Raw genomic sequence first — 13,038 nt, 5'->3', positions numbered from 1 at the left:
GATGGGGAACAGACTGTTGTGGAATGTGCCTTTGCAAAGGAAGTCTGGAGATAGATGCAGTGGTTTTTCTCGAGGTTCATCCTGAGCAATTCCATGACACAGGACTCTGTGCTCTACGGGCTGTTCAGAGACAAACATCAACTGCAGCTGGAGGATCATCAACTGGGTGAAAGACACTCTTTAGCCTGCCCGAAACTTGTTGGTCTTCCAGTGCAAAGAGTTGTCCCCGACCGAGTATTGCGGACTGGCACATTCCAAGGTCCAGGACTAAGTGCTGAGGGACGCACTAAAGCTTGGGGCAGCTGCCATTAAGGCGCAATGGGGAAACGTCGCTGTCTAAGACCTTTCTGCCACAGTGTACCGAGGGGCTGGGAACCGTATAGACCCCTCGGGCTGTATGACTGAGAAGGAATGTATACAGTGAAAGCTACGTGTCACAATTGTATCGAAGCACCTCAGAGTGCAACATGATCTATGTAGATAACTTGAATACCGTTGCACTGTCTGTAATGACCATGTTGAAATGTCTTTAATGTTCATTGATTGTATTGAAGAACCTCATGATCTATGTGGGAAATTTGAACCTGATTGCACTTTTTGTGATTGCCATTTTAAAATGTTATATAATGCTCTTTCAGGTATTTTATGAATAAAGTATATTTTTCCAAAAAAGAAAAGTCTGATGCCAAGCACACAAGTGGCCAGTCACATACTGTTCATCAACAGAAAGGTTGTGGTACTGGTCTGTCACAAGTCTTCGGTTTTAGCATTGCTCTTTGAGCTCCCTACAGTTATGGAAAAAGGATTTTCACCATTGTGCTACTACACACACCTGCATGATGTTACCAAAAATAGTTTTAGCAAATTGGAGCTGGAAAGGAGGGTCAGAGTCCAGAAACTGGACCAACCAGTATTCAGGTGCCAACAATTGTCAGTGGTCTGTGAATTACTTCAGGATTCTTCAGAAATTGATTGCATCCCACAACGAAATAAGCAGTAGAAACTGAAAAATAAGAATACTGGTCCGATCTGGTCTTGTATACCTTAAATGGGACACCAGTAAAAACTGGGAAATAAGAGCACTGGTCCGAACTGTTTGTTCCTGCTTTTATAATCACTAAAGACAATCTTGTTGCATCCTACTTTTTGCAGATGGGCCCAGACCTTGTCTTTGAAAGCTTCCACAGGTTTCAGTCTGACATATAGTAATTAAATAGCTCATGGAATTTATTTGAGTTACGGTGCCATCAATCTGTCTTTCTCCTTTAGAAATGTCTGTAGGGTGCGCTCTTTGTAGTTGTGGTTGTAATTATTTCTGTCTCGGTAATCACCTTAAGCTTGGCAAGGGAAACACAATTTTCAGGTAGGACTGTTTTCACCAATTGGATATGTGCTGTCATGCGCTATTGCAGAGAATTTCAGTCAACTGAGCAGCACCAGCGGTTGATTTGGAGTATAGAGAAACCTAGTCTACCAACATGATTGAAGCTAAACTTTTATACAGTGGAAACAGTTGGAAGCCATTTTGTGAGAAGCCAGTGCTGTACCCAGCATAAAGCAATGCCTATGTGTCAGTGAAGCTGAGTGTTTGTGTCCTGTAGCGATTAGTGCACTCCTATATGCTTCAGAGACTTGGGACAACCTACAGCAGGCACCTCAAATCATTGGAGAAGTACCACCAGCAGTGCCTTCACAAGATCCTCCAAATCTGGTGGCAAGAAAGGGCGTACAACAGCATCGTCCTCTCCCAAGTAAACATGCCCAGCATAGAAGCACGAATAATTCAAAACCAGCTCCTCTGGGCAGGACGTGTTGTTTGTATGCCTGACACTAGACTCACAAAGCAACTGCTGTACTTGGAACTCAGTCATGGCAGGAGATCCCCAGGAGGACAACGGAAACGCTTTAGGGATGTCCTCAAAGCATCCCTGAAGAGGTTGAACAGCCCTGCCAACTCGTGGGAGTCCTTCAGTCAGCCTGGCAGCATCTGTAAAGAGAGAAACCGAGTTAATGTTTCAAGTCCATACAAACTCGAAAAATTAACCCTGTTTCTCTCCACCGATGCTGCCAGACTTCCTGAGCTTTTCCAGCATTCTCTTTTTTTATTTCAGATTGCCAGCATTTGAGGTATTTTGCTTTTATGATGAGAATCCCTGGTTTATGACGGCCCAAAATGGAGAAGATTAATTCGGGAAAGCATCAAACCCATCGAGAGACTTCATGTCTGTGTAACTCTTTCGACTACAAACACGTTCCCATCTGTTTTCAGATGAAGTTACATTGTTTCATAGTTTGCCATTGTGAGATTTGAACTCTTGATCTTTGGGTTACAAACCCAGTACCATAACCACTTGGCTATTTAGGCCAAGCATCGAGAGACTTCATTGGGAACATGCAAAAGTGAAATCAAGGTTTTAGAGCGCACAAACCATCCAACAACTCTACCTCACCCTCCAGCATCATTTACCTCACATTTGGCAGCGTGTACAGATCACACCTTAAACTTATCAGCATCTCAGAACTCACTGAATTTGAGTGGAATCAAGCCACCCTTGATCCTGAGGAACTGCCCAAGAAGCAGAAGACTCTGCCTCATCGCAGGTCATCACTACATTAACAATTGGCTGTTTCATGCTGTTTTTGTGATGGCATTTTATTTACAAAAACACCTCAATCCAGAATAGTTTTTATTCTTTCATGAGATGTAGGCTTCACTGGCAAGGCCATCATTGTTACCCATCTCTTATTGCCATTGAACTCAGTGACTTGCCATAGCATTTCAGAAGGCAAATTGAGAGTCAACCACATTGCTGTGGGTCTGGAGTCACATGTAGGCCAGACCAGGTAAGGATGGCAGATTACCTTCCCCAAAGGACATTAATGAACCAGATGGCTTTTTACGACAATTAATGATAGTTGTTGGCATCACCATGATTCCATTTTATGAATTGAGTTTAATTTGCGCTAGGTGCTGTGTTGGGATTTGAACCCATGACCCCAGAGCATTATCTTGGGCCTCTAAATTATTAGTCCAGTGACATTACCATTACATGATTATGGTATTTATTATTTAATTTTTTTTCACTTCTACCTTTTTCTTGAGAGCTCTGGTTTATTTACTTTTAACATTGAAAATATTGGTAAACATTCATTGTGTTCTCTGCTTCCCAACAGTGAACTTCAACCATGAAACAGTTTTAAAATTCCAGTCCCTGAAATATTTGCAAATCAGAAATTTTGCACTAAGCTGGATTTGTCAGGGAAAACTTGATCCCAGTTTTGCCAATCAATTTGTAACGATGAGTTAAAAGCAAAACACTGCGGATGCTGGAAATCTGAAACAAAAACAGAAATTGCTGGAAAAACTCAGCAGGTCTGACAGTGCCTGTGGAGAGAAAGACAGTTAGCGTCTCAAGTCCTTATGACTGAAGAAGAGTTATAAGGACTCGAAACATTAGCTTTGTCTTTCCACAGATGCTGTCAGACCTCCTGAGTTTTTCCAGCGATTCTTGTTTTTGTTTGTAATGATTAGTGACCCTCTTGGTAAATCAGGCATGCAGCTGTGTAGTGTCAACCTAACACGTCATGAAATAAAATGCTGGAAATGCACCTCAGATCAGTTGGCACCTGTAAAGAACAAAGATATGTTAACATTACCAGGTGATTACCTTTCTTCAGAACTGAAGAGGAAGTAATAAGCAAGCATCTTGGTAAATTTGGGGGAAATAAAGCAAGAAAAAAATTGGTAGACAAAGGACAGATACTCTAACCACAGAAATGCATAATGGGTTGAATGACTTGCAAACTGCTGAATATAAAACTGTTGGATGCCATGACAGCTCATCAGTGAGGCAATGGAAGAGTATTAAATGAACAAAAGAATGAACAAGTAGGTGAGGGAATGAAAAGTTAAGAGCCGATGCAAACAAAAAGGTTAAAAATGGGGAGAGAGAGGCAACCTGCAAATGTAGATTTGGAATGAAACACCAAAATCCAGCCTGTTCTTTTCCCACCCTTTTAGCTTTATTATGATCTGGTAAGTCCACAACTCAAATATTATCCTTTGTATTTGGTGATGGAATTGTGTAATTCATGGCCTGACACGTGTGGAGGAGACTGGAAGGTAAGGACAAGGGGAATCCTATTGATGACATTTAGGGGAGAAATTGAGTGCAGTCCTACAAAATTGAGTAGCCGATTCCTGGCACCTGTTGACTATTGTGGAGGGAAGAACTTAACTGATGAAGGAGGTAGACGTTTCAGAAGCTCTGCTGTGCGACAGAGAATTAAAATTTGTATGGACAGTGTAGCAATTTATACTTATACAGTCTCTGTACGTTGGCCAGTCAGCTTTGTGGCCTTTGCTTCCTGGGTTCCTTAAATGGCTCTTACTTTCCCTGTCACATTAATTGACTGTGAATCAGGACAAGTTACACTATGTTGGAATCATGCCTCCTCGCCCATGGACTTTCTCACTCCAACTTGGCTTTGTTGAGTTCTGTCTGGCTCCTACACATGAAACAAACCCTCACTGTACATAGAATTACATAGAATATACAGTACAAAAACAGGACACTGGGACCAAACAGTCCATGATGCACCACTCCAGCTTCCTCCCATCCTTCCTTAAACAACTCTGAGCATATTCTTTATTATCTTCTCCCGCATGCTTTTCTAGTCTCTGATTCATCTATATACTTTTTTTTTTAATGTCATCTTCAGGTTGCAGATGTTCTGCAGTTCTCCTTAGAAGCAGGAGGTCTTCTTCCCAGCTGTGTCAGTACATTGGAAGAAAGCCTGGTCCATCATCTTTGCCTCCCCGCAACGAAAACCCTGTTCCTGCAGCACAGCGCACGTGCAATCAAGGTATTTGGCAATAGCTTGGATGAAGTGTATAATACTGCTACAGTGTGTCTCTGTATTGATATAATCATCTACATTTCAGTGCCCAGAGGAAGAGTTGTTCAAAAGATAGAAGCATGGAGCACAGAAGGCAAATGCTAAGCCCATCGTCCCTCTGCTGGGTCCATAGGCCCATCGCCCTGCAATTTTTTCCTTTTCAAATGTTTCTCCGATCTCCTTTTGAAAGTTACTGTTGGACCTGTTTCCTTTTGGGGCCGTGCATTCCAAATTACAAGTTGCTACCAACCCACCTGCCCATAGAAACAGTTTCTCCTTATTTATCAAAAACCTCTCATAATTTACAACACATACACATTTATTTAAATTTCCCTTTAACCTCCCCTGCTGAAAGGATCTTCGCTAGCTTCTCCGCTTTTGTTCTTCTAAGAAAAGCAGGAAATGATTAAAGCAGGTCCTCCCTGTTTAGTACTGATGAACTACTTGAAAAGAGAATTATATTAAAGACTACTCCTGTCACTTAGCATATTGCCTTCATTTTCATGAATTACTTAAGGTGTTTTGAAACCACATTCCCTAAGAAGTGGCAGATGAATTGGTGACCAGATGCTATTCTTGAGAAAATTGTGTGAAGAGTGTCTGTGAGCATTCAAGGGGCCATTTGAGCAGTACAGGCTAGTGAGAAATAAAATTTAAGATACGTGGAAATGGATACAAACGGAGATCACTTGGGTCATCCTACCTATTTCCTTGCACACTCGCCTCTCATAGCCATCTCCAACTGGGGAGTCCACACTTAGCTCTGTGCTCAGCACACTGAGTGCTATACCAATACATCATTGTTGGGTGTTCTGACTATCGGATGTTATGCCCCCCACAATGATAACTGCGGACAATCGAAATTAGTCACACCACTATCCTGTGCGGGTGGGCCAAGTATACCATTATTGTTGGTTCCAGAGCCTTTCTGCGTGATTACAGCACTGCTGCTGAATATTGATCTACCATTGGAACAGTGCAATATGGTACATGTGGTAGATAGTTTAGTTGGGATATAAGAACTGCAAAAGGCTTATATAGGGGAATCTCTGAAAAATATTCAGGGGAAGAGATAAGTTATTTAACTTTGGGCCCAATTTGAAATTACTTTGAAGAGAAGCCAATGGTTGCTACGATTTGTTTCTCATCTTTTTTTTAAATTGTCTGTCTTTGGTGTGAAGGTTAACCCAAAGGTGTGGACCTTCCGTCCACTCCCTACAGGCTTGATGCAGAGAGCAGCATTGGAGGTGATGTACCTGCTTTCACTCCGTTCCGCCCTGATGGACAAGTTAATGGCGGATTTCACAACTCAGGTGGATAACTACCTGAGCATGTACAGAAATATGCCCTGCATCAACCTGGGAAGTGCTGAGGTAAGAACTGCTCAGCAGTTAGGAAGATGTTTCTTAAAATTCCTTCAGGCGTTTTCTTCTGCTTTCTTTGTCTGTCCATTACACACAAACAACCAGTTCCACTCTAAAATGGGCTACTAGGATTGTCTAAGCAGCTCAAGAATGAGTGGCAAATTACCATCCCCACTGCAGCAGATGAGGCTGCTATCTACACAATTTGAAATCCATGGTGTTGCAAACTGTCTCCGAATCTGTCACAAAAGTAGGATATTATTGTAACTAGTATTGGGGGTTGGTGTCGCCATGTACCACTACCCTCAGACAATATCCTCTAAGTTTGTCCTTCCTGTAATTTTTCAATGCTTATGGTTATTCCTTTGTATTTTAACCAGTCCCCTTCTGATACATCCTGGTAGTGAGGCTTGGTGTTGTGGCAATGCAATAGTGTAAAAGAGACTATCTAGTTGCGACCTGCAAGCATCTCCAGCTTCGCAGAATTGCTGTAATGCCAGGAATCACAAAGAAGACGACATACTAAATTGACACCAAAGTGGCTCCACTTTAAGCTAAGCTTTGAGAAATTTCAAAAACCATATTACCTGTATTAGATATTACTTGGTTTTTCTGCCATTCTCAATGCATGATTTCCATCATGTGTCTATAATAGAAATTGCTGAAAATGCCCAGCAAGTCAATCAGCATTCAAAGAGAAAGGTAGATTGACTGTTGCAGGTGCGGCTCAGTGTTCTGATAATTGCCCTGCTGTTCATTTCCATCCTTCCCAGCTGGATGCTTGAAGTGGGTACTTGATGGGTTTTTTATTTGTGATCGCAATTGAACAGAAATCTTAAATTATGCATGTAAGCACGAACTCTCCTTTGTCAACCTGTCAAACTGGTTGGAACGTTTATCACCAGCACTTTTACTGTTTCTCCCTGTCAGCACTGAAGTAATGATAGGTGGAATGCTAGTTAGGGAACAGTATTCAGATAAGTTAGTTATGTTTAAATTGGAGCATCCCACCAATTTTGTCTTCATGATGCACATCATGTTTTAGCTGAAACAAAAGTTTGAATTAACTTTTCATCCACATTGACAGTGCAGATTCACCACAGTACTGCATTGAAGAAAAAATAAGGAAATTGAACATTTTTGGGAGGGAGGGGACAGGGTTCATATGATGAAGGCTCGGTTACTGAAATAATCATTAGCATTGAGGAAGATGTTTTATTTCTGCATTATACTTCAGAAAACATCTGCTGTCATTTTTCTCCTTTTTAATGGCACATGCCCATTCTGAAAGCCTGAAACAAAAGGAAAAATTGCTGGTTGCAAGTCAGGCAAGGTGTCTGGGGAGTTGTGACAAATTAATATTTCAGGTGTTCTGATGAAGGGCCATGCCTAAAATGTTAACTTATCACTTATCTCCCTGAGTCCAGTATTTTCTGTTTTTGTTGTGGATCTCCAGCATCTGCAGTATTTTTTGTCGTTTTGTTAGTGTCTTCTCAGCTGCATTTGCTAAACTTTTTTATCCTACTTATTTAAAAATGACTGTCAAACTAAGCTGTACCATTAATAAGCAAATCTGTTGAATTCGGAATTAATGTACTGTATTGTAATTTCCTATTTCTGTCCATCAGTTGAAGCCCACCATTAGGGGCTGTGTGTTATTATAGCTAGCAAAAACCTAGGGTGACATTAAAAAAAAGGGAGACTTTGATTTCTGTAGTGCATTTCATGACCACAAGATGTTCCAAAGCTCCTTACAACCAATTATGTACTTTTGAAGTGTAATCACTGTTGCAATGTAGGAAGCCCAGCAATTGATTTCACACAGCAAGCTTCCACAAACAGCAATCTGACAATGAGCAAATAATCTGTTTTTATAATATTGATTGAGGTATAAATATTGATCAGGACACCAGGAAGTACTGCCATGCTCTTCCTTGAAATAGTGTCATGGATTGTCCACCTGAGAAAACAGGCAGTGTTTCGGTTTAATGTCTCATCCAAAAGCCGGCATCTCCCAACAGTGCAGTGCTCTCTCAATACTGTAGTGGAATGACAGCCTTGATTTGAGTGCGTGTGTGCGTTCGTTCACGTTCTGGAGTGGGACCCACACTTAGAACCTTCAGACTCAGGTGCGAATGCTACCAACTGAGCCATGGCTGCCATGTTGCTTCTGATTGTAATGAGGCACCTGCAGCTCAAGTATCGATGGGAGGGCCCAAAGCCAGCATCATTTTCCCTATGAAGCGAGCGATTAAATGTCTGTTACTTATACAACTGAACCTAAGTAGACCTGAGATTGAGATATATAGAGAGCAAGTATAGATTACTGTACTTCCTAGCCAAATCTGCACCAAGGTTATGACTTAAAATAGCCGCAGGCTTAAACAGTGTTTTCAGCCTATATTGATGAGATGACTAATTCCTTTCTGTGGTATATAATAGTCTCTTGGGAAAAGAGCTTGGACATTTTTGTCCAGTTGGGAAGGGATACAGATCACAGCACACAACTTCCCACTAAATTCTCAATTTCCTATATGAAACCTACCAGAACAACTGCTTTGGGACATGTAAAATATTCCGTTCTAGTACTGACGTTGGGGTTCATGCAGTAGGAGTGGTAGGAGTGAGCTTGAGACTATCTCCCACTTTTCTGGGAATGTTTAGGAGTAATGTGAAACTGAAAAAGAAATTGAGGTCCAAATGAAAGGGTAAAAGCAAAATACTGCTGGACGCTGGAAATCTGAAACAAAGACAGAAATAGCTGGAAAAACTCAGCAAGTGAAAGGGTGTGGGTTTGGGCAGAATAATATTTCATACACTACCAAATGAAATGGTGTGGGTTTGGACAGAATAATATTTAATACACTAGATAGTATAGTCTCAGTTTTTGTTTCTTTTAAGTTTTAATTAGTTATAATATTTTCCAAAAACCCAACTTCATGCAGTTTTGCAGATGTCACCATATTGTCATTTCATAGTCTCCTGAAATCCATGCATACAAAGCTGGCCAAATCAATTAAAAAGTAACTTCTGATTGAAGAGCTGAGTAATGAAGTGACAAATACTGGTTATCTACAATTCTGCTGCTGATTACCCAGAGTACCTTGGGAATGCCCTGTTTCAGACTGCCAGATGTGCCTTTGTTTCTTTTATTTTACAACTGATTGGCTCATTGGGTCACTCCAGAGTGCATTGTAATTCCTCCACGTGGTGAGAAACTGGAGTCACGTTACAGGTCAAAATAGGTAGAGGTGGCAGGTCTCCCAATCTTTGCCACTCGATTCTGATTTCACCTTTTTGTCAGTGTAGATTATTCACATCTATATGTATTTTATTACTTGCCAGAATTACCCAATGGAACTTCCATATGAATTGAAGGAGTTAACTGTTATTCAGAGGCTGAGAAGAGAGGATGCTCTGAAAAACTATAAAATGGATGAGAATGGCCTTTTGGTGAGACTATATCCTCAATCTGAGAAAATGCCTGAGGCAAAAGGAAGGGTAATAAACATAGATGACATTCCAGAGCTTGAAGCTACTGACCCTTCAGGAGAAAATTTATTAGAAATGCAGAATGATGAGATTCCATTGCTTGAACCAAGCCCTGATTGTGGTGAAGACCTTTGTCCTCCCCTGGAGGAAGTCAGCCTTTCAGCATTCTAACTGACAAAAATCACTGCTGCCAGTGCCCAACTTTGTGCAGAAATCAATTGACTGATTCCAGAGATGGTTGAGTTGAATGTCTGTCTTATCGTGGAGGTGATCAACCATTTTTCAACTTCATGTCGCTGTCCCAAGGTGTGTTTCTGCCAGACTCACAAGATCTTTGCACAAAACCAAGACTTGCCCTGCAGATAGTATCTTTCAAATTAGTTTCTATCCCACTTTCCAGAAATGCCCTTTAAGATAGGAGAATCTTTAAGAAGACTTTGTGCTCTGCGTTGTGGCCAGACCCTGCTTCAATTTATAGCGACTTCAGCATAGCTGAGTGCTTTCATGCTCTATTGTGCTGTACATGAAGCTTGGGTTTCCCACACAGTGTGTTTCAATTAGGCCAAACTGTAGGAAGGGAGCCAAGTGAAGGCCAGGTGTGTCATTCATGGTGAGAGAAACGAAAGAGTAAGCCACCTGCCACCATCCTAACCTGGGGTTGAGATCTGGATCTAACTCCCAGTTGATTGCCTTAGCTAGACATCAATGTAAAGCTAAAAAACAACTTGAGTGGTTCGTTTGGAGAAAAGACACGTGAAATAGTAGCAGTACATCGCCAGTAAATGACTGCACTAATGAGACATGTTTATGGCCTCATTGTATTGTCTCATACATTTCCAGGATATTGTATTTTTAATGCTCTCTGATTTATGACATTATTTTATTTTGTTTACTTTTAAAAAAAAATTCAGTCCAATAAAACTGTGTCAAAGTCTGTCTTCTTTCCTAAATAAATGATTTCTTCATATATAAAACAAAATGTACATTCTTAAGAGTCATTGAAGAAGTAATGCTTACCAACCTGTCAAAGTTCTGCAATCTCCAGGCTCCCAAATGTTAGAGAGCTATTGATAGTTTCAGAACACATGGAAATAGCCAACTTGAATTCAAATAAGCAAGCTGTGTCCAACATAGCAGATAAGTGAAATAGTTGTACTTGCATTCAACAAATCAAACCTAACAGTCACTAAACCCTGTGATGTTGGTGACTGTTCCCAATAACTTTCTTTGACACCACTCCATTTGGGGGCAGAGAAATAGGAAAGGGATGGGAAAATGGAAGGCAAGGATTCCTTTTTTAAAATTATTGATTGTGTCAAATATTGGGAAAATTATGATTTAACAATCCACCTTTTTTCTATTTCTATGTTCTTGGCACTAAGAGCATGTATGATGTTCTACATATGACAAAGTGTGTTCGGAACTGAGAAAGGGCAACGTCTGTGCAATAACACGTCACACAGACTTAATCTATGTTGCAAAAATAAGCATGGGTCCCTTTGAGGCGGAGACTGGCGGTTCTGATGAAAAGTCACAGACTTGAAACGTTACACCTTTGTTTTTCTCTCCACAGAAGCTGCCAGACCTGCTAAGTATTTCCAATATTTTCTGTTTTACAGCATCAACAGCATTTCACTGTTGTTGCAGGGGAAATTACAATCCTGAATAAGGATATGGCAGAAACATTAAATATCTTGTGTCTGACTTCACAATAGAGGATATAAAGAACATGCTGGACAATGTGGGGAAACGAGAGTCGAATGAGAGTGAGCTACTTGAATATTAATAAAGAAAAAGTACTTTAAGAAATTAATGGGACTAAGAGTTGACAAATCCTCTTGACCTGATGGCTTGCCTCCTGAGGTTTTAAGAGGTGGCACCAGGGATAGTGGATGCATTGATTTTGACCTTCCAGCATTCCCTAGATTCTAGAATGGTCCCCGTGAATTGGAATGCAGCAAAAATAACCCCTTGATTCAAGAAAGGAGGGAGAGAAAAAAATGAATTCTAAGTGTTAAACTAGCATCAGTAGTAGGGAAAATGCTGGAATCTGTTGTTAAGGACGGGGTAACAGCATTTACAGTATCACTACGATTAGGCAGTCAGCATGGTTTTATGAAAGGGTTTGACAAATCTGTTACAATTTTTTAAGAGTGTAACAAGCAGCGTTGAGAATAGGGAACCAGTTGATCTAGTATATTAAGTATTCGATAAGATGCCATTGTTGCACAACATTAGAACTCATGGAATTAGCCGTAATATATTAGCATGGATTGAGGACTGGTAACATACAAAAGATAGGGTAAGAATAAATGGGACATTTTCGGGTTGGCAGGCTGTAACTAGTGGCGTACTGCAAGAATCAGTACTTCAGCCTCAACTATTATCAGTGACTTGGATGAGCGGATGAGTAATATATCCAAGTTTAATGATGATACGAAGTTTGCTGAGAAAGCAAACTGAGAAGGACGCAAAGAAATTGCAAAAAGATGTTGTTAGGTTAAGTGATTGGGTAAAAAAGTGGCAGATGGAATTCAAGGAATGAGAAATAATCTACTTTGATAGGAAGAATGAAAAGGCAGAATATTTTTTGAAAGGTGAGACACAATGTTGATATTCAGAGGGATTTGGGCATCCTTGTACACAAATTACAAAGTTAATATGCAGATACAGCAAAGAATTAGGAAAACAAATACTATCTTAGTCCAAATCCTTTGCAATAAAGACTGAGGAAAGAAATCTTGCTTCAATTATATATAGGTCTTTGGTGAGATCACACCTGGAGGACTATGTGTAGTTTGGGTCTCCTTGCCTAAGGAAGGACACACCTGGCTTGGGCAGCAGGTTGGAATGATGGTTTAATAGATTGATTCCTGGTCTGAGGGAGCTGTCCTATGAGGAGATTGAGCCGAATGGGTTTATATTCTCTGGAGCTTAGAAGAATAAATTGTGATCCCATTGAAGTATATAAAATTTTTCATAGGCTTGACAGGATAGATGCTGAGAGGCTATTTCCTCTGACTGGGGAGCACATAATTAGGGTTAATAATCTCAGGATAAGGGATTGGTCATTTAGGACTTAATTGAGAAATTTCTTCACTCACTCTTGTGAATCTTTGGAAGTCTCTCCCCCAAAGAGCTGAGGATATTCAGTCTGTTGGATATATTCAAGACTAGGATCATAGATTTGTGGTCTCTGAGGGAATTGAGATATGATGGGAACGTGGAGTTGAGGTCAAAGATCAGCCATTATCATCTTCAATGGTGGAGTAGGCCCAAAAGG

The 13,038-nt window shown here is 40.6% G+C and overlaps 1 protein-coding gene across 2 annotated transcripts in view; it reads left to right on the top strand.

Annotated features, from left to right (window-relative positions):
- exd1 (exonuclease 3'-5' domain containing 1) overlaps positions 1-10,726 on the top strand; it is a 70,989-nt gene extending 60,263 nt beyond the window's left edge. For both annotated transcript variants that reach the window (XM_041213956.1, XM_041213957.1), the window contains exons 9-11: positions 4,723-4,866; positions 6,081-6,272; positions 9,609-10,726. In XM_041213956.1, the coding sequence (XP_041069890.1) occupies positions 4,723-4,866; positions 6,081-6,272; positions 9,609-9,926 (654 nt within the window). In that variant the 3' untranslated portion in view covers positions 9,927-10,726. The remainder of the gene's footprint in view (positions 1-4,722; positions 4,867-6,080; positions 6,273-9,608) is intronic.
- Positions 10,727-13,038: the final 2,312 nt, after the last annotated feature.

The sequence above is a fragment of the Carcharodon carcharias genome, chromosome 20, assembly GCF_017639515.1.
Source record: "Carcharodon carcharias isolate sCarCar2 chromosome 20, sCarCar2.pri, whole genome shotgun sequence".
NCBI classification, from domain to species: Eukaryota; Metazoa; Chordata; class Chondrichthyes; order Lamniformes; family Lamnidae; genus Carcharodon; species Carcharodon carcharias.
Note: the sequence above shows the minus strand (reverse complement) of the source record. Positions and strands in the feature narration are given on the sequence as shown.